This window comes from Lactuca sativa, chromosome 8 (assembly GCF_002870075.4).
Source record: "Lactuca sativa cultivar Salinas chromosome 8, Lsat_Salinas_v11, whole genome shotgun sequence".
NCBI classification, from domain to species: Eukaryota; Viridiplantae; Streptophyta; class Magnoliopsida; order Asterales; family Asteraceae; genus Lactuca; species Lactuca sativa.
The window spans coordinates 93,189,963-93,213,148 of record NC_056630.2 but is presented as its reverse complement, the minus strand read 5'-3'; the positions used below and the strand labels follow the sequence as shown (position 1 = coordinate 93,213,148).

The 23,186-nt window shown below is 35.6% G+C and overlaps 1 protein-coding gene across 1 annotated transcript; it reads right to left on the bottom strand.

Annotated features, from left to right (window-relative positions):
- Positions 1-3,887: 3,887 nt before the first annotated feature.
- LOC111908363 (protein S-acyltransferase 24) lies at positions 3,888-8,063 on the bottom strand. The gene is made up of 13 exons (XM_023904186.3): positions 7,618-8,063; positions 6,849-6,989; positions 6,636-6,748; positions 6,481-6,560; positions 6,241-6,404; positions 6,022-6,160; positions 5,833-5,932; positions 5,677-5,734; positions 5,499-5,576; positions 5,282-5,380; positions 5,117-5,195; positions 4,537-4,685; positions 3,888-4,446 (listed from the first exon to the last, which is right to left on the bottom strand). Exons 1-13 carry the CDS (start codon positions 7,891-7,893, stop codon positions 4,066-4,068), a joined length of 1,857 nt encoding a protein of 618 aa, XP_023759954.1. The 5' UTR covers positions 7,894-8,063; the 3' UTR covers positions 3,888-4,065.
- Between the last annotated feature and the right edge of the window lie 15,123 nt (positions 8,064-23,186).

Genomic DNA, 23,186 nt, shown 5'->3' with positions numbered 1-23,186 from the left:
TCATCCTTAAGAAGATTGCCTTGGACTCGTCGAGTCTGCTCTTGCACTCGCCGAGTCCCATGAACTTCTAGAACAAAGGCTTAGTCCAGAACGTTGGGTCACTCCCCGGGACCCCCTAAAACCTTTCCACACTCAACTGGGTCCTTATGACCCTCAACTGATGGGACAGAAACCTTGGACTCGTCGAGTCCAAGAATGGACTCGTCGAGTTGGTCACATCCTCTCACTAAATCTTCGATTTCTGATGTACAATCCTTGATCAAAAGATAGATCTATGCTTCTACAATCGATCTAGCACATAAAGTTACAACCTTTACGTGTTTGCATGAGACTTTGAGCTTAAAAGGTCCTAAAACAATCTCTTACAATGCATGGGGCCTTCTTTGAGTGCAAGAGCCACTCCTTTCTGCCTTGTAACCCCTCTAAGGGCCTAGATCTGAAACATCAACCCCTAACCATGCTTGCAATCATGGTTGGTGACCAAAATGGCTTAGAAAAGCCCTAAAACTCCACAAAATGGGATCTATCAAAAGAACAAACAAGGTGTAGACTTTATACCTTCTGAATACTGCAAATGATGCTCAAAATCGGATCCTTCTAGCCTCCTCTTGATCCTTTAAGCTTTTCCTTCCTTCCTTGGGTCACAAAAGTACCAAAATCACTCCAAATGCCTTAGATTGCTTCAATAACGGCTAGGGTTTGCTATGGGGGTCTTCTGGGAGCAAATGGGACGAAGGAGGCCGAGTTAAGGTGTTTAAATAGGGTGCAAACCCTCGGGTTAGGGTTTTTGTCCAGACAGGGCCTACTCACCAAGTCTGGGACCCGACTCGTCGAGTCCACTACTTAAACCCCGCGTCTCATCCCACTTCTACTCGGCGAGTTGGTCCTTCAACTCGCCAAGTCCAAGGCCAAAATGCAAAAATATTAATAAAAGAATACGTACCAAGAACCAAGTGCTACATATATCCCCATAACTCATATGTGTATTAGGCATTCAAGGGTCACATTCTACTAAAATCATGGCTAAACTTGCATATAAATTTGTAATATAGAATCTTGGGCCTCTCGGCTATTTTCTCATTGTCATTGTTTCTTTCCATACAATTGGATTGTTTTTATGTCAAAAGAAATATGTTATGGAATTACGGGAAGCTGAATGTCATCTTGCAAATCTACTCCTACTCTATATTGAAGAAGGTTCTGAATCGAATTCGGGACAATGAGCATTGCTATATGCAGTAAGACGTGTGGAAGGGGTACTATAAAGAGTAAAAATATAATCAAGAGGACCTTAAACATAGTGTAGTACACACTTTAAATCTATCATATGGGATTCACAAGGTGCATACATGTGGAAGCATATATATATATATATATATATATATATATATATATATATATATATATGTTGAATATGAGATATATTGTTGGTTGTAGATGTATTCTCATGTACGGTTCTGGAATAGGGATGGGAATAGTGATGTTATCATCCACTATATTATCTAACAATTCAAGTACAGTTGATATAGTTGAAGCGCAGTCAAAATATGGTTTTCGGGGATGGAATTTGTGGCGTCAACCTATAGGCTTTCTAGTTTTTCTAATTTCTTCCCTAGCCAAGTGTGAACGATTACCCTTTGATTTACTAGAAGCAGAAGAAGAATTAGTAGCAGGTTATCAAACCGAATATTCCGATATAAATTTTGGTTTATTTTACGTTGATTCATTTTTAAATCTACTAGTTTCTTCATTATTTGTAACAGTTCTTTACTTGGGGGGTTGGAATAGAAAACAAGGTTATGATATAGAGTTTGGTTAGAGTAAGGTTGTACATCCTTGGTACTAACTTTTCCTTTGCATCGTTGGGAGTGGGAGTAGGTTTACAAGATGACATTCTAGCTCATTCTAGTATTTCCATAGCATATTTCTTTTGACATAAAAACAATCCACTTGTATGGTAGTAAACGGCGACAATGACAACGAGAAAACAGTTGAGTGGTTCAAGATCCTTCCTTAATAATTTATGTGCAAGTTTAACCAGATTTTGGTACGAAGTTCATCCGTCAATGCTTAGGACGCACATGAGTTTGGAGGATATATGGTTACTTGTTGATAATCTGCTTCATTAATGAAATAACAAATAATAGATAAAAGTTGGTTTATTTTGAAAAAAAATAGGTCTAAAATAGGAAAAAGAAAGACAAAATATAGGGTCTTTATGAAATAAGCCCAATAGGGTTACTCGTTGATAACTAGATTCAAGAATGAAATGACACGTAATAGGTAAAAGTTGGGTTTTTTTGAAAACAAAAAGTTCCAAGTCTAAAACGAAAAAAAAGGCTAAATGTAAAATGTTAACGAAATAAGCCCTAGAAATAAATAATAACATTGAAAACATTTCTAATCATTAGATTGTCCATTTCAACCATACAAGCAATATAGAATAACCATAAGGCTGGATGGTGTGGTGCCACAAGAACCACACTCTCTCCTTTACTACGTAGTCGCCACATAGATGTTATGTCAATTATATCACACACAATGTGGTTCTTTACCACACACTAGGTGTGAGAACCTTGGTAGAGAGAGAGAGAGATGAGAAGAGGAGGGAAAGAATTGAAGAGAGAAGAGAAGAAGAGAGAATGTGCGGCAATTTTTAAGTGAAGAGAGAGGAACTGCACTCCCTTACCGCAGAGTGGGGGGTGTTCTCCACTGCCATCGTGGCAAAAATTGGGTGCTACCGCATCCACACCCTCAAGCCTAAGGAGTTGAGTGTAACAAGTTACATTGGGGTGCACTTCTTCGGGTGTAGGCCCAAACTCTACCAAAAAATATAATAATAAGGACCAATCTAGCTCCCCTATGCTCACATGGATGAATAATGGTGCTATGATAGCATGTTAGGGCTTAAGATCAAAGTTCTTGATATGAATGACGTAAATACCTTACAAAGCTTTCTTAGAACCCTAATTTACCCCTAGGATTCCCCTAAAGTCATTCTACAAACACAGCTATATTATTAGGGTTCCCAAGTGAGTCGAACCAATCATACACGGTAACATGGACCGTGACTGTAAAAACTTGGTCTACCTTGAGTCGCTCCCGTTGTACTAGTACACTATACTCTCTGGTTGGCTATGCAATTCTGATTGGCTCAAATCGACAAAATTATGATCATGCATATATATTAACAAGTTGAACCCATCTTATACATCAAACTTTATCATCGATTTATATATCCTACAAATTTTAAAACAACTGAAAGAAATTTAAACTTTAGTAGTTACATCTCTGGCTGGCTATGCAATTCTGAGATACGTAGGTGGAACAACTAAATCTTTGATTATTATTTTATAAAGTTGTTTATATATATATATATATATATATATATATATATATATATATATATATATATATATATATATATATATATATATATATATATATATATATATATATAGTGACCTTATAGGCATATCACAATCGAAACATTATCAACTCATTAGTCAAACAGGTAACGTCACTTATCCTCCTTAATAATTGAAGATCTTTTTGTCACATGTCAATCTCCCATGAGTTTTGATACTTATCATTTTGTTGTATTTTTTAAATAAATATTATCCACTTGTCAGTTTTTTGTTTGTTTCAATTTTTCAAATTAAAATCATATACTTATATATGTAAAGTATTAAACATCATATATATTATATTAAATTACAATAAATACGTTTCCTCATTTTTTGTTTTAAAGTTACATTAAAAAATATTTTTTGTTTACACTTTAATGTTTAATCTTTTTTTAAATTAACCCGTGTAATACACGGGTTTCACGCCTAGTATTATATAAAATAAAACAAAAAAACATGAGTTGTTAAACCTCTTGAAAGTAAGTTTCAGAAACCGATGTAATTTTTCAATATAACTAATCACTGTACAAATTAAAAAGAAAAGGCACAAATGCAAATGAATCAATCTACAAAACTTGGATTGTATCTTATGAACATAAAATAACATCAAATAATGATACAGCATATCCATGTCTCCAAACCATATAAAAAAAAAAAATCATGCCCGTGAATTTCGCCCTAACCCTAACCCCAACCCTAACGGGCCAGAATCGGTTTTACTTTTCCCTTGATTCCCATGCGAACAATTAGAAGAATGAACATGTGAATTCAAGTTGTTATTCACATCAATGGAATGCTCATTTCCATTCCCATTTTGTTGGTCCAAATTTCTTGTCATAGGCATCATATTAATCTCCTCCGATCGATGAGCTACTTCTTCAATCAACTCAATGTCTTCATTGTAACCATTCACAAATAAATCCCAACAGTTTTTCTTGCATCCATGATCATACGGGTTTCTAAATCGACCCCCGGGTCCTCTTAAGTAGCTATACCGCATCATGTTTGCCATTTCATTTGTGGTTATATTTCTACCAACCTACAAACACGATGAAAATTCAAAATTCATACTTGTTTTTTTTTTTATAAATTTTTATATAATATGAGAATGAAAAATCAGAAAATATACCTGAGAGATTTGCATAGATGTTAAGGCTGCAACACCCATGAAGAGAAAACCATCTGAAATTATGAATATTAGAGCACCCATGTGCTGGTTTCCAGCATGGTTTAGCCATGCTCCAAAAGTAGATGGAGCCATTGGGTCGGTTAAAACTCCTGCAATAAATCATTAATTTGTAAAATGTTTTTCCAAGGAATGGAATCTGTCAAAGGAATTGGAATCTGACAAAGGAATTGGAATCTGACACGTGTTTGGTTCGCAAGAAATGGAATACAACTCAATGGTGGTTTTATTTATATTTAGATATTTTTGGTTTATTGAGAAAAAGTATGATTGGATTTTTCATTTTGATTTATTTCAATGTAAGGGTATTTTGGTCTTTTAATAAAAAAGGAAGAATTGAATTGAATTGAATTCCTTCCGGTCTCCCATAGACATGTTGTGAAATCCATCAAAAATGTAACTTGAAGGATTTTCCAACGCATTGAATTCCGATTCCATCATCAAATCAAACACACCCATGGAATGGAATCTTGAATTCCGATTCCATCGTCAAACCAAAGACTAGGAAATGAGAGAGCAATACTTGTAAGAGCAACTGTGCCAGTTATCAGCATGGCAAAAACTTCAAGAACCAGGAAGCCCAAGAAATCCCTTTTATTCTTCTGTTTCATGAAAAAAAAAATTGAAACATATTGTTATGAAATTTAATTTATATTACTAGAAAATGGAAATATGAACAAAAACAAACCTTCCCAATGCAATTAGACACCCAGGGGCAATGATGGTCAAATTGCTCAACACATCGGTCACATGTTGAACAATGCTTCGATCGAACAGGTCGTACAATCTAATAAATAAGTCAACAAAAAAAAAAAAAAAAAACCTTATATTAAAAATAAAAAATAGTAAAGAAATTAATAGAAGTATGTGGTTATTATTATTTGTTTTTATACTGCAGCATTTACCTTACAAGTTGCACAAAGTTGAGACCAGTTACCAGCTAGCAATGCAGGATCACCAAGCTCAATCTTCAGTAAAGGCTCCTAAACAATACAAAGAAAAGAAATAATAATTAAAAAAAAAAAGCATCCAATATTAATAAAGAATTTATAGCTATATAAAAAAAATCAACAAATGACTTACATCATCTTTCATACTTTGTGAATCGTGTCTGTTTGTTTTAACATAACCTGGATCTTTGCTACAAAAACCAATAAACCATCCATAAGTCGAAATATTAAAATTAAATATCCAAAAAATAAAAAAAGATAAATAATTAAATTTAAGTATAAGACATACCAACTACACCGATAAAACAATACCAATCCTGCACTTGCCAATAGTACAGCAATCCATGCAATTAATGCAGAAACAGCTGTCATTTTAGGCAAATTTGGAGCTGCAAATTTATAAAAAAAACTGATAAGGTTTCATCAACTTTAAGTTATAAAATATAAAATATATAGTATTAAAAGATTAGAAAAATACCCATAATGACAGAATTAATATAGGTCAAAATTAGCACAAATATTACACATAAAAGTGCTGGTGCTAATCCTAGTTTTGAAAGTTTCCCTATTGTACTGTTTCCATCCCAACGTTTATCCAACATCCTCCTAGCATTACCCTAATAAAATCACATTTTAAAAAGTTATTAAAAATAGAAAGTAGTAAAAAAAATATGTGTATTTACAAAAATACCCTTACAAGGAAAAAAGCAACTTGTCGATGGTTTTTATCAGATGCGAGCTGTGCTGGTGTGAGACCAGTGTTGTCAGTCACCATTAAATCCTCTTTCTTTCCTGCTTGCACAAGCACTGTACATGCCTCTAAGTTTCCCCTTATAGCAGCCCAATGAAGAGGTGTACAACCTATAATAATAATATTATTATTTATTTTATGAAAAAAAATAATTTAATTAACTTTCATTTGCTATAATAATCATACCTTCTTTGTCTTGGCGACCTCTGTATGCATCAAGAAATAGAAGAAGTCGGATACAGTCTGCAAAGCCTTTATATGCAGCCCTGCAAAATGACGTAAATACCCTCGTGTCAAGTGTCAGAAGAAATGTTAAATGTAAAGCATCCAATTTAGTGTACCAATGCAAGGGGCTTCTTCCGTCATTATCAGGAAGATCAGGGTCTGCATTCCATTTTGTGACAATGTGATAAAGCAAGGCTGTTTGACCATATTGAGCAGCAACATGGGTTGTCTGTAAGAGGAAACCAAAATTATAGTGAATGATTAGGTGTAAGATTTATTTATTAATATTTGAATTTTGTTTTTGAATAATGTGATAAGAAGATACAAACCTGATATCCATACACATCAGCAGCATTAATCTGAGCACCTTCATGAAGTAAAAGCTCTGCAACTTGAATGGCTCCTCGGACAGCACTCCAGTGTAATGCTGTTTGTCCAGTAAGATCTGTAGCATTTATATCTCCACCATGCTGCAGATTTTATAAATAAATAAATAAATAACTACCACATATGTAATAGTTGGATTCACAGTTGAATACTCAACTGTAAATGTTACATATATGGTGGATTGGTGGTTTTGGTCTAATACAAGAAAGATGAAAGAAAGAACCCTAGAATCATACATTGAGTATATAAGAGATAGAAGAAATGTGTTGCTCCATTATCAGATGTTAAAGTATTACTTGTTTCAGCATAATAATAAAAAAAATATAAAAAAGACAAGATATACTCTCAACATGAACATATTCAGGCTTCAGCAACTCAATGTTTCAAACAAGTTGGTTAAAGTCAGTTCTGTTCAAATAACTTTTTTTTGATATATGTGAGGATTCCAACAAAAGGCAGCAACTTGTTTGATATCTAAAGTCGAAGCGTATTGTGTGGAAGGAGAGAGCAATAGTTTCCAAATCTGAACCTGAACAACGCACAATAACTACTGTTTATCATAAGGATCTCACATGTGGTAGATAGAGTTAGATACTCTTAGAAATGAAGTAGATGATGAAGCAAAACATAAGTATATGAATCATCTAACCAGCGTATATACATCTATGTAGAACAAAGATAAAATTGTGATTAGTGAGTGTTAAGAAAAACCTGAATGATGTATTGGGCAGCAGCAGCACGATTATTGAGGGCTGCCCATTGCAAAGCGTAATACCCGAGGTTATCCGGCTGTGAAACGGAGCAACCTTCCGACTCCACCAATCTCTGAAGCTTCTCCAAATCACCATACGCAGCTGCAGTATAAACATCGTCCCTCAAACTGTCTTCATCTACTCCTCCCTCTGTCGTTCCATTCCCGTTCCCGGTGGCAGCATCACGATCTCTAGATTCTTGGACTTCGTCAACAACCTCGATCTCCGATGACATCGTTGATGCTTACACTTACAGGTTGTCGATATGAATTACAATCAGATCAAATTGAATGTTAGAATAATGACACGATGGTTTCTTGCGGATTAGGGTTTTTCCAGGAAGGGGCATGAGGGGGGAAGGAGTCAACCTTCTTTTTTTCCTCTATCTCGCCTATGAATTGAGGTTTGACTTTTTATCACAAAAAATATATATATATTCTAGAATAAACTTTTAAATAGTGATAAACACAATATACATGTTATATAAAATTATAAATCTATAATAGGTTATTTACTGAACAATTTTCTTATGTAACAATCTTTTAAAATATAACTAATGTATGCAACTAAATGACTATTAAACTGCTTAGCGGATTACCATCTCATTTTTGTGTTTTAGTAATACTCAACTAAGGAACAAAAGTGGGTGGTTGTATGCTAATCCATCGACTAGACGCATTTGGAAGAGAACATGAAAACCAGCCAAGAGTCATGAACATTGTAAGCCAAGTAGCCTGTAGGGTCATAACCATGGCCATTAATGACGTTCCACACTTCAAGGTTCTATCAAATCTTTATTCGTGTGTTTGACAACAAATATGTCTTAGCTTACATTAACGACTCATTGAATGGTACCTATTAATATAGAAGTTTTGACAAGTCCTTGTCAACCAAGTTCTAAACAATGGGAAGAACACTAAGATCTCAATCTTAATATAGATTGTCGTGTTCAATGACAGAGTTGTATATCCTTTTGCAGTTTTATGCAGAAAAGTCTTATTATTTTGAGAAATTTTTTTAATAAATTCATAAAAAATTGAAAAAAAATAAATAAATAGAAAAGTCTCATTATTTTGGGAAAATCAATTTCTTGTTAGAATATAAAAAATGACTTTTTCGTTAATTTGGGCAAAATGTTAAAATATAGGGACTTTTCCGTTCAAAAAACCTTTTATATAACATCCATAAAAATCATGAAAAAATTAAACTTTTAAAACCGACCCCAAGTCATAAATTGTTTACATCATAGCTTTCAAAACATGTCCAATATCAGAGTTTTCCCCAAGATCATAAGTCCTAAACATGAGGATATGTACGGCCACACCTTTGTATTCCCGTGATCCTCTGAAGTACCTAAAACATAACCAGAAACTGTATGCCAACAATTAGTGAGTTTCCCCCAAAGTACCAACACAACACATAATCATAATAACAACAACAAACAATATACATACAGAGCCTTCAGTCTGACTAGAACGCCCCACCGGCCTACAGTCTATCTGGTATGCTCATAGAATCTTCAGCATGACTGGTATGCCTCACCGGACCTTCAGCCTATCTGGAATGTTCTCCGAGCCTTCGGCCTGACTGGTACGCCCCTCTGGCCTGCAGTCTATCATGGACGCCCTAGGTCTCTCGGCCTTCAGCACACAACAGGAGCGCCTCAACCCAACATACTATTGCATATCAACATATATCATATCAAACCCTAGCTAGCATATACATACAGTCATACAGATCTAACATATCACTAATGCATAGCAGCATACTCAATACCACAATACAGATCTAAAAGATCACTATAGCATACAAATATAACATATCACTACAACACAACAACATACTCGATACCATAACGCAAATCTAACATATCACTATCGCATAGCAACATACTCAATATCAAAACACGGATCTCACAGACCACTACATCATACTATCATGCGATAAACCAGGATAATCATCCAAAAGGTCGGCCTTGGTGCCTTCGACCCAAAAGTATAGTAAGGAGAACTCACCTCGCACTGTCGAATCTCACATAAAGAATCTATGGTTGTTGCCCTACTAAAAACCCCGCGCTACAATCACCGAAATAATCATCCATCAATAATCGGATTTCGTCCACACTAAGTGCCCAAACTAGGGTAAAAGACCTTTTACCCTTTACTCAACATGAAACAAACCTAGGCCCAAACCAACAATCCAAAGGCCCAAAATCTAAATAAACACCTAAGGCCCATACATGGCCCAGTTTTCTAAATTGGGCCCAAACCTTTATATGTGCCTTGCCCCAAGGTCCAACAACATTCCTAATCCAAAACAATTGCATTCAGATGGCCCACAAAGCCCTAAGCATCAAATCCCAAAAGAATGGCCTAAACCAAAGCCCAAAATGTGTGAAGCCCACTGACTAAGTACACAGAGCGTACTCAACTGTACGCCCAAGCGTACATGCTTTAGGGCTTGTACGCCCAACATACTCCTCCCATTCAGTCATCTTCCACATTTAGCCCTTAATCCCTTAAGACATTACTCCACAACGTAGATCTGACATCCTTGAGCTGGATTATCACGTAAAGTTGCTAACTTTACGTTCATGCATGGCTAAATGAAGCTCTTAAGCTCAAAAGGACTTAATAGGTGACTTAATGCATGCATGTGACCAAAAATCCCATAAATCTTGCACCTTTATGCTTAAGGAATCCATAATAAGCTCAGATCTAAAAGAATAAGTCCTTAAAACATCCCAACTCCTCAAACCAACCCAATAAGGGACCAAAAGCATGAAAACTAAGATATGAAGAGATCTAAACATATAAAAGACAAGTTTTGAACTTGATACCTCAATAAGCTTGCAACAAGGGTGATGATTCTAGATCTATAACCTTCTCACCAAGCAAAGAACCTTCAATCTTCTTTACTTCCTTCACAAAGGGAAAAATACCCACCAAAATCTTCTCAAGATTTGATACTTTATCAATCTTCTGCCGTAATATTTTATGTGCTACTTTCTCAAAATTCGAACTATGAAGAGGAATGCCGTAATCATAATCGAAATTTGAGAACACATTATGTTTCCTTGACTAAATTATTAACATTCCACAACCTAAGCCTTTACATTTAAAATGAAGCATAATATTCTCTCCCTTAATTATAGCAAAACAACTATTCAACCTTTACAACTTTGCAAAGTATGACTTTTGTTTTCTATAATTAATATTGCTAACTTGCAATACATGCAATCATAACATTTATGCTCCCACTATCATGATAATTATTATAAACACAACACTTATGCTCCCACTAGCTTTGACATGTATTCAGAAACCAGCTTAACTTCCAGAAAAACAATACTTATTGAATTTCTTAAGTTCATGTTTCTAATACCTAATGCTTTGATAATCCTTTATCTAAGCTTATACACATTTCCCTTAGATAGCTCATATGTGTGTCTAATCAATTCAGACTAACTGCCAAATCTCACAATTCGAATCATGGAAAGGGATACCGTAACCATAATCGAATTCGAGAATCCGATTTTCACAGTCACTATCTTTTTAAAATCTCTCTTAGTGAAAGCATTTCCTTACAGTCATTTTCATGAAGGAGGGAATCTTATGACACTTAGATTTTAATGGTGTATGTGTTCCTATCCATGTGAATTTGTCAAAACCAAAGTTTACGACAAATTCAAACTCATATGGACTGAACTTTCTTAATCTTGACTTCTTGCCTTATGGTAACACAGCTGCCCACCATGTCTTCCAAGTAGTTAAGCAGCTCACCTTTTCCTATCAATGTACTTTTCATTTATCAAGGTCCTTGCCTTTTATACATTCAAATGAGAACTCATAGGACTCATACGCATAATTAACTCAATTGGAACGGCATAGAAACAAGATAGTGTCAACACGATAGGTTGTAAACCTCAACTCGTGTGCTAGTGATGATCGATAAGGTTTATTTTGATTGAGACTCTCACTGACTCCTTGACATATAAGATTCTCTTGTCAATAAACATTTCTTGACAAACAAATATTCAAGAGTTAGTGTAGTTTTTATCAAAACACTTCATAAATTGGTCCTAGTTGGTCTTTGTCTTATCCAAGACATCACAACTTTCCACATTTGATGAATGCTATAAACCTTCTTAATACTTTTCACTCAATGTCACAATCTTAACTCTAAGACTTGTTTTGGAACGAAGTATGACTGACTTCTTGATTTAACCATTTCTTCAATTCTTGATTCCTCTTCTTAGACATACAATTGTACTAAGACTCACTTAGAGGATCAATTGGGATATGGTTCTTAATCATTAAGACCTATCATAAAGCATAAAAGGTACTCTCCCTTCTTCTTAGAATGGAGAAACTTTTATCTTTCTGCCTACTTGATTCTTCTTATTCGTTATGCTATTGATTTAAACTTTTTCAATCAATTTAGAATTACACTTAATCTTATAAGTATAATCATATTTACTAAATTTTTAGTAAATCATGACGAATATCTTGTTACTCTTATGGTGGACTTGATCAACACGCAACTTTGTGTACTCGATCTCCTAGTCCTTCACTTGACACTTTGTCAATGAATTAGTCTAATTTCCAAATATGGAATTTCTCATTCATCGTGCTAATATTAGAAACCTTCAAACATCAATTTTCATGCATGTCATTGCAAGGATAAATAAATAATATAAAATCAAAATTTATTTTATTGCGGAAAAATTTGTCCTTACAATGCAATTCATTGAAAAACTATGCTCATTCATATTTCTAATTCTAACTCTAAGTAGTAGCTCAAGAATCTAATCTTCAAGTAATGCGATCGAAATCCATTTCTTCACGGTTAGATTCTGCTCACTTCTTCCCTTAAGCTTCCTTTCTTTTCTTCGATCCTACAAAACATCAATTGTAATCTTATCACATTGTGTATTAAGAATCTAGAATAGAAGCTTAAAAGAGTTAGTCAATGGATTTTTACCTAAAGCAGAGCCATACGTTTTGACTCTCCCATCTCTTAGATCTCTTAAGTAAATAGGGCAGCTTCGTCTACAATGCCCCTTCTCTTGGCAATAAAAGCAAGTTGACTCTTTTGGAACAGGACATGGAACTACTTCAGATATTGCCTTTCTCTTATGATAAAACTATTCGATCATTGCATGTCTTTCATTGCTATTGCCTATATCCATAGAGGTCTTGAAGGCAAATTCACCAATCAACTTTGCTTTTCTATTGTGCCAAACCATTGCTGATTCAGCGGCAATAAGCATATAGGTGAGATCTATAAGGGTCACGTCGCAGTTCATCATATAGTACTCTCTTACGAACTCACTATATGAGTTAGGAAGTGACTGAATAACCCAATCAATAGCCATCTCCTCACAGACAACGGATCCCAACATCTTAATCTATCAATGTGTGACTTCATCTCTAGGACGTGTGCACACACTGACTTTCCTTCTTTATGTTTACTTGCCAAAAGGGCTTGAGTGAGTTTGAACTTTTCAAGTCTTCGAACTTGTGGGTTAGGGAGAATAATTGGAGGAGGTGGAAGAAGTGAAGCATGATCTCTTGTTCCTCGATCGAATCGTGGAATATCATCTTCATGTGGAATGCTTGTTCTACGGGATTTGAGAAGACCATAGTTGTCGTACTTTGACATCTACAAAATGGGAGAAAAACAAATTCAAGTTAGTTGATTGATTGAGTCCTTAGTAAATCACCCAAATGAGATACTAAGGCTAGGACCCAACACAATATGCTACAACCTAGAAAAGGGATGCCGTAATCTAGTTGCAGAATATTTGAAGGTAAGTGAATGACGATTCACTAATTTCCACCATTAAAAACGAAAAAGAAATTTAAGTTTTAAATCTATGAAAAATCCGAGATCCTTTGAGATTCATTGAACTTTTCAATGGCATGTTTAAATCTCGATATGCCCCTCTAGTTTGTGACTGGGATGCCAAGGATCACAAAGCGGGTGTGAATAACCATGCAAACTTACATGGTGCCCTCACATGTTACAGTCACCTATTCGATGTACCGGTAAACCACACACGCTCCACCGAACTATGACAAACATTGAGTCACCCTTTGCTACCTTTTCTTAGAACCATTTAGTGTGTCGGTTAACCACACACGCTCCATTAACGTCTTCGCAAGGGCACAAAGTGTAATTTCATGGAATTGCATCAATTCACTTTTGCCTAAGTAACTAAGATTGGGAATTTGTAAAACATTTAGTTACTTTTGTACTTCATTATACTTATAATGGAAGGTTTTGTCATATCCTACCCGTTCGGCTAACTACCCTCCACTAGTCAAGAGTGCGGTGGGTAAGAGTGGATACCCATTCAATCACCATATTATAGGCAATTTCCTTAAACACCCCTTATAGACCAGCTTCGTGAATGAGGCCTACTAGCGGTAAGACTGACTTTTACTCATACATATATATAATGTTAGACTTTTAATGTTATATATAGTATAGGGTGTATTTTACACTTTTAAAATACTAGGAGGTCAAATTTAACAATTATACTTTTATTTCAATTAAATTGTAAACCTAAACTTTTATGGATTTGTTAAACCTCTTTTAATTATACACCTTAATTAATTAATAAAACCATAAGGGTGTGATATGAACTTTTCAAAAACAATACTAGGGTTTTAGAATTTAACATTCCTAATTAAACCTTTAATCAACTTTTAAATTCCAAAACTTGAGGACAAGTTTTGAAACATTTCAAAACATTAGGGTTTAGAATTTAAATGTGCATCAAAAATTAAACTTTTAATCAAAATTTAAATTCCAAAACTTGAGGGCAAGTTTTGAAACATTTTTCAAAGCATTAGGGTTTCAACTATTTAAATTTCAAAACTAAACTTTTGAGTTCAAATTTAAACTATAAAACCTAAAGGGGAAAATTGAAACTTTTCATAACACAAGGATCAAATAACAAATAATATAAATTAACAAATTAATTTTGTCATTATCTATATTTGACCTAATTTCAATTTCTTGCAAAATAAGTTGCCCAATTAATACAAATAATCAACTTTAATCATATAAGGAAGTTATTATCTAATTAATTGGTAATTATCTTGTGTTTTGGCAAGGATATTCATTAAGAAACAATAGAATTCGTATTTTATGGGTTTAAAACGAATATGGTAATAATCCTTAAGCAAAACAGCAACAAAATCCAAAGTTTCCTCTGTCTGACGCTCCGACTCGCCGAGTCACACTTTGGAACTCGCCGAGTCCAGGTAGTGACTCGCCGAGTCAGGTTGAACAGAAGGCCAAAAAACGATTTTCAGCAACATAAAGCATCAATACAATAGAAACCAATCTAGGCTCTGATACCACTGATGTGTTTTGGCTATAAGAACATCCTATGTGCTCATACAAACCCTAATGCTTGGATCTAGGTTTCTCTATTGTACATGCAATTTATCTAAGACTATAAACCCTAGATCTAGCATATGATAATCAATATAACATATAATTAGGGTTTAGATCATACCTTGATTGTTATGTAGCAATAACAATCTCAAACCCTCCTTGTATTGACTTTAGAAAGCTTAGAGTCATAAATGTCACTCCTCTAATGGTTCACAAACACCAAGAGCAAGAGGATGAAGAGGAAGAGAGAAGGAGGCTGCCCAAAACGTGTGGAAACCCTAGAAAACAAGTTTTTTTTTGGGGGGGATAAGGGTTCTTTAAATAGTGAGGCTATTAGGGTTATCTAACAAGGAAACCCTAATTTGGATGCTTAAGCCCTAAGCAACCCATGGACTCCTTTCCTTAAAGGCCTTGGACGATTTCTAATGGGTTTCCCCATAGAATTCGTCCAACCTTATAATATAAGTCAATCCATGGCCCAATTGCAATTATCTTATAATTACAATTCCAGTCCCTTAAGTTTAATTAATCTCTTTTAGTCACAAACTTAATTCTTATTAATTCTTGACTAATATTAATTAAACAATATGATTTCTCCTTTAATATATTATTCTCATAATATATTAATAAATCATATTTAATCATTTCTCTTCATAATTCATCCTATCAAGTTGCTTTGGTGAAGGCAACCCAAAAGGACCATGCACCATCGGGTCAAGTACATACCAAAATAGTTATGGACTTAGACACTAATCCAACAACTTTGGAGGTTGAAGGCTTGAAAGACAAGAAAATCAGAAAAGTGCGTACTCACGAGGTGAGAGTTAGAAGATTCACGAGGTGAGTATGGCCTTCTGGAAGATAAACATCACAGATCAGGAATTCGTGTTGTATACGAATATTTACGTATTCACGAGGTGAATTTTAAAAATTCACGAGGTGGATCGGGCAAAATTAAAAACTATATATCCTTGATCCCTACGACTTTGAAAGTTTTTGTTGGATTAAAGGGGTGCCAGAAGTCGAAAAACCAGAAGGAAAGAAGGCCTAGAAGTTGGTTTTAACACCAAGGAAGAAGTAGTTCACATTTTGATTCATAGTTTAGTACTTTAAACATGTCTTTGAATATAACTTGTGCTTGTTTATTTGCTAGTATGTCCAAATAAATCTAGTTGCTTTTGTTAGCTTGATGAAGTTGGAACTCATGGTTTTGATGCATTAGCTTTGACTTTACTTGTTAGTAATATGCTTGTGTTGATTGATTTTACCTAGCATGTTTAAGTTAATATTTGATTGCTTTAAATTCTTGTTCTGTGTAGTTAGTGAATACAAATCTGCATGAATTTGAATACTTAATAATTGAGTGAACACTAGTTTATTAGAGCTAAGATCAAACCAATCTTAGATAAGTAATTGAATCATTGAATTAAGTTGTGCTAGAGAACTCATATTATGACTGTAATTGTGTTTTGATGAATCAATCTTACATGGCTCCAATCTTATTCAATAATTGATTATGTTTTAACTATTGTGTGACCATACATAGACTTACATGAATTAATTAAAGTTAGTAGATTTAAAACTAAATTGCTAATACTATCTTAATTGGTACCAACAGTAATTGTCATAGCTAAATTATAAACAATTGAGGGAAAGTGGATTTGAACTAACAGAAGTGTTTTAGTAATTGATTGAATTTTGTATTAAGAATTAAGTTAATCTAAACTTGCAAAATTAGATAAAAAACCCTTCCTTTGTTAATAATTAGGTTAATTTAGTAGTAAGTAGATTAATTAGTTAACACCGTTCCCTGTGATCGACACCCGACTTACCCAACTATTCTATAACTCGACTAGGTACACTGCCTAGGTGCATTTTAGTTAGTTAAGTTAGTTAAGTTAGTTAGGTTATAAATTATAAAATTAGTGGGTACTTTTGTGCACATCACCAACCCATCTTATCCTCACAAACCGACTATGACCTGTGTCTACCAATGATAGCGTTCCATTACTAGTTGATCTCGATGATTGTCCAACTCTTGAATTCCTGAAGAATGCTCCCCAAAATTCTAGCAAGTATGATAATTTCAATCACTTCTCATGATACCGCACCAAATCCTTAATCTATTTATGGTGGTGACTAAAACCATAACCCTTGCTCTGAAATGACGAATCTTTACCCTAACTCCTCATCCTCAAATGAGTCCCTGAATTTTAACCATCAACAATCCTTGGTGATAACAAAATTTCCCTGGCACTTCCAATGACTTAACGAATCATACGACTGACACCACCATTTCCTTGTTACCGCTCCTTCCCTAGAAACGATAGTGATTGAACCCAAAGGTTCTCTCATGAACAACTGTCGATCCTACATGAACGAATGTATCATGCATGAACACTGACTTCGCTAATGAAATATTTCTGCTACTTTGACCATAGATCTACCAATCCATACCCCTGAACTGGATCCACCCAAGGAACCGGAACAAACTACTGAACCACTGAATCCCGCCCAACAAGATACGACCCACCGATGACTCTTGGCATGCGAAATGGCATATGAAGATTCGTAAATCAGGCAAAATAGAGAACTAACCCGAAGATACTACTTACCAATACCCAACAAGATTCCAAGGCAGATACAACACCGATCAAGAACAATTTTGCCAAAATATCAATACATAATTAGGGGTTCAAACTATATACCAGAGATTTCTTGCAGATCGACCTGGACCTCCTGAGGAACGATGAGCATTAAGACCCGAAATCCCTCCGCTTCCAAAGTAGGATAGTTGGACCTGAATGATCGGTTTTGAGCATTACAACATTCCTATGGTGCACATGCAACCCTAATTGCTTTGGATCTAGGTTTTTCTCAAGTTATACATGCAAATCAATTATCCAAAGCAAGAACCCTAATCTAGCATACAATTGTCGTATTTAACAAATAAACTAGGGTTAGAAGAATACCTTTCTTGTTGATAGCTTGATCTTGACCTTCAAGAGATTAGTGCTTCAATTGTTGCACCTCTAATGGAGTTACAAACACCACTTAGCAATAGATGAACAAGAGAGAGAGAGAGAGAGAGAGAGAGAGGGAGGATAGAGGTTGTCAATTTCGGATAGGGTTCTTCTATAAAGCATAGGGCAGAAAAGAATAGCCAAAGGGGTTCTTATATAGTTGAGCTGCTACTAGGGTTTTCAACTGGAAACCCTAATTTCCTTGCTTAGGCCCTAAGCAATCCACATACCCCTACATGAAACGCCTTGGATGAAATCTTTATGGACTCCCATAGAGTTTTCATCCACCCCATATCAATAGGGTCCATTAGCCCAAACTAAAACTGTTATTGATTTATATAATCAGTCCCCGTTCTTTTAATTAGTTTCTTTTGATCACTAAATTAATTCCAAATTAATTTTTGATCAATACTAATTAATTAATATGATTTCTCAATTAATATATTATTCTTATAATATATTAATAAATCATTAATTAACCTCTTTCTCCAAAACTCAGCCTATCAAATTGCTATGGTGAAGGCAACCCAAAAGGACCATGCTACTATCGGGCCAAGTACATACCAATTATAGTTATGGGCTTAGACACCTAATCCAACATTGAAATGACCTGGATGGTGACAATAAAAGCATATTTGATCCTTCTTACAATCCCGTTGCACATGCCCTCTTTCCCCCACACTTGAAACACCTGAACTTGTGACAAGCAAATCTGTGAGTCCCCCCACACTTGCCACACACCTCATAATTCTCCTGAATTCCAGTACCTTGGTTAACAAACTCAGTCTCCTTGTCCTCTGTTGAAAGGGCCCCCTTCCTCTTTCCTAGTTGTGTCCCCACAACCAGATCTCCCGCAATAGTCATCTTATTAGCAACACCTTTCATAGTTTGCAAAGTTGCACTTTACTCCTAGAGTCTGGAAATTACTCTGCCAGAGATCTGATTTACGACACCAGACAATTCTTCTTGCAAAATCTGTAAAACCTCCACGGTAATCATCTCCTGCATCTGATCGATGAACAACACCGGCCTATCCTGGCCACTAGCTCCTGATCCTGATCCGGTTCCCGCCTCCAATCGCCTCGTCATCACCCTACTGAACATAAAACAGGGAGGTATCAAATGAAACACATATCATACTAGGGGAGCCAACTCCCAACAAAGCCCTAGGGGTTGTGACTTCCTTGCTATGCGTATGTGTCCTATTCTTTCAGTAGTACGGACCCATACCGCCTTCCATACCTACCCTTATTTGTCTCATAGGATCATCACAACAACCCTACCAATACCCGCACACTAGCATAATCATACACTCTATCCTCACTTCCTAGAGGAAGACTAAACATAATGCAACTGCACGACTGACCCCCAATAACTCACCCTACCACTAACTGCCACACGATCCTCCATTAGTGCCAAATAATTACCGCATGAATACAATCTGTGACAACCTGAAATTTATTCCGTCATTTTTAACCCCTCCTTCCGTTAATAAGCCTCGCTTTATTAAACTGTTCGTTAACCTTTTGGATTGGTTAATTAATTTGGGACTTTTAAAATGACTTACTAAGGGTTGAAACAAATTAGAAACACCCTCATTAATCCCTTGAAAAGTTTTAGTTTCAACCAAGTCGAAATACGACCATTTAATCGGGTGCAACCAAAAGCCCCGTTTAACGTTAGTATTTGTAACGCCCGCAGATCCGGGCTAGTCAATTTAGAGGCAATAGGGGTCGAAAACGACTTTTCGAAAAAAAGATTATTTAGAGTAAATAATCTTAACCAAGTTGTAGAATATGTCACAAGGTTTCCGTACATATAAAGAACGCCGAAATCCGAGTTATAACGAAGAAGTTATGACCCGTCGAAGTTTTGCGACAAAACCGACACGATACCCGGAAGCGTAAATAGTGAATTTACGATATAGCGAGATTTAACCTTAGAGATCTAAATGAAATTCATAGAATATGTTAAACTAAGAACATCGATAAAAAGAACGCTCAAATCTGACTTCGTATGAAGAAGTTATGATTTTTTGAAGTTTCGGAATAGCAGTGTACAGCCCGAAATTCGAATATTAGATCGATTGATTTTTAGCCGACACAACCTAAACGAGAATCGAAGATCTCGTTATTAGTAGCGTAATGATAAAAAGACAGAAGAAAATGGACATCAGATAAAGAAGTTATGAGATTTTAATGGACCAATCCTGTCCCGGCCTGTTAAAAATATAACTTTAAAAATAAAGTCAAAATTAGCCGACGGAGTCTAAACGAAAGTTGTAGAGTACGTCTCCACCTACGCGTGGATATAAAGAACGTCAAAAACGGAGTTCATATGAACGAGTTACAAATTATAATAGCATATTTACGTATTAAAATAAAGTATAAATCATGTATACGTACACACACACACACACACATATATATATATATATATATATATATATATATATATATATACATATGTATATATCATTAGAAAGGTATCGACGATGCGGTCATTATAAGACTAATGTTGAGTTCTTTCGACATCAGTTTAGTACAAATATCATTAAATCCATTTAAAATAGTATTATAGAGGGGTATTTAGTTGTTTATATAACTAAAAGGTCATTAAGTAATTATGGAGGGTAGTTTTTGAAAATTCAATTAGTATAAATAAGAGCCTTGGGCTCTCATATTTCTTGCACCATTCTCTTGATTCAAGAGTCTTTCTCTCCTTATCCCCCGAGCATTTCGGTCCCTCGTGATTCGACTTCTCTTTCTGTAGTTTAGTATAGTAAGGTGAGCGCTAAAGCGCTGCACGAATCTTTCTTAGAAAGATTCAGCGACGAAGTTCTGCCCCTGCAGAGCCCGACTCCTAGCTAAAACCCCCTTGTAAGTAAGTTATGCTTACCTTATTTTAATATAGCTTATATTTAAAATTAGTATTGTTATTATGAACTTATAATAAATATTTGAGCTATTATTATAACTTATATAAGTGTCGTTATAATATTTTTTTTAACTACTCGCGGTACGGGGAATCTGGTTTAAAGGGCCTCATAAGGTTGTTGGATTTCAGAAGTGCTATATGCCAAAATGGTCCTGCCCTCCGGTGTTTTATGTCTGGCCCCTGTCTGTACATAGTGGTTGGAAAATATTGTTTAACGCTTATATAATAATAATAATACTAAGACTAATAGTTGGTCACGGTAAATATTAGACTAAAATTTAGCGATAATAATGCTAGGTTTCGTCGAAGGAAAATAGAATCGTTAGAAGCAAGCGCTGCCCGATTTTGGAATCATCACTTTAACAAGTGAGTGCATAGTTACTTTCAGCTTACACATAGATATGAAGTATTTTATATAAATTACGTGCTATGTGTGCATATTATCTGAATACTTGCTATCTATGTTGGATGAACGTTTTATACATGTTTTCAATGATTTAAACTGTATATGTATTTTATATCTACAAAATGTGTTGGGTAAAACATGGGTAGATGTAATAGTTGCTGTGTGACAAGATAAAACGATGAAAGGCCTCGTTATAGATGTTATTGATGATCCAGTCATCTAGCAGAGTATAGATGACGACCACGAACTATTCTAGACAGTCCAGTGGAACACTAGCAGGCTCGCAACCTGTAGGTGTTTATTCGAACTGTGTGTTTATTTGAACTGTGTGCTCACCCGATGTACTCCATCCCCCACATGGTTGCCTTAAGGACATTTATTGCTGAGGAATCCCCTTAGCAGTAGTGTCCGTCCCGATGATAATCCTTAGGATAGGTCCCTTATGATAGATGCTTAGGGACGTAATGTGAGGATAACGGGAACGGGTAATAAGGGTTTGTTTAATTTAATGAAGTTAATAAACTTATTTATTGTGGGTTGAAAACCCTATGTGCTCACCAGGCTCCCAAGCCTGACCCACTCAGTTTTATGTATTACAGGTAGTGGCGCTTGAGCATAGTTATGATGTTTGGACGAGGGATTACGGATATAGGCCTGTAGATATGAAATAATGTAGTAAGGCTTATATTGTACTATTTATGCTTTTGATCTGTACGAACATGACATCCCAAGTCTTTTAATGAAATACATTTCTATGGAAATGCTTTTGATAAATCTTTATCATATTTTGTTTTGGGACAAATTCCGCAACACTTTTATTTAAAATGTTACTCTGATGTTTAAACAAAGCATAAACAAACCGGTCTTTTCTGGCCGTGATTTTGGGGATGTCACAGTATTGGGTAGATTTCCACCGAGCCACAAGCTCAACCCCTATATAAGGGGGGAGTGGACTCCATTCACACTCTTTCCACTCTCTCTCTACACTCTCTCTCTACAACTTGTTTTCGAGCCAAAAATGCCCATTCCGAGCCCCAAACTAGTAAGTAATCTATCCTAACTTGTTGTGTAGCTTAGTTAACATACAAATTCGTGTTTAAGACATCAAATAGGGGCAAATCCATGTGTTTACGACCCAATAACATTCTTGGACCGTGAACACCCTTAAGTGGGGTTTTTAAGCCCCAAACCCCTCTAAACTACCCCTAGGGCTTAGATATGACTTGTGGACTTACACCTTCGAGCTTAGAACACTAAAACCTTGCATTTTGGAGAGTAAACATGAGTTTATGGCCCAAGAACACTCTTGGACCGTAAACCCCTCTTTAAGGGCCGTGAACACCTTTTAAGGTGTTAGAAATGCCCTCAAACACCTCCTATGGCCTTGGAAAATGTCTAGAAGCAACCACCATTGAAGTAAAGGCATTAAACATCAAAGAATCATTGGACATAGGAGTTTACGGCCGTAAACCCCCCTAGTATTGGTCCATGGGCCGTAAACTCCCAAAAGGTGGCCAAATGATGCCCTAACACCCCCATTTGACTTAGAATAATGCTTAGAACTTTATACTCTATCATTTAAGGCTTAGATCTATGAAGGAAATAACCAAGTGAGAGTTTATGGCCATAAACTCCTTGTTTAGGGTCTTGAACACCTTAAATGGTCCATTTGTTGCCTTAAACCCATTCATATGCCTTATATTTGGACTTAGCCTAATTCTATGAGTGAGATAAGACCATTTAGCATCCTAG

Excerpts from the sequence above, each read along its gene's own strand:
- LOC111908363 (XM_023904186.3), bottom strand. The coding sequence starts at position 7,893 with ATGTCATCGGAGATCGAGGTTGTTGACGAAGTCCAAGAATCTAGAGAT. Across the intron at positions 6,561-6,635 it reads GGAAGAAGCCCCTTGCATTG|GGCTGCATATAAAGGCTTTG; the intron begins GTACACTAAATT and ends GTCATTTTGCAG. Across the intron at positions 4,447-4,536 it reads CATCTATGCAAATCTCTCAG|GTTGGTAGAAATATAACCAC; the intron begins GTATATTTTCTG and ends TCGTGTTTGTAG.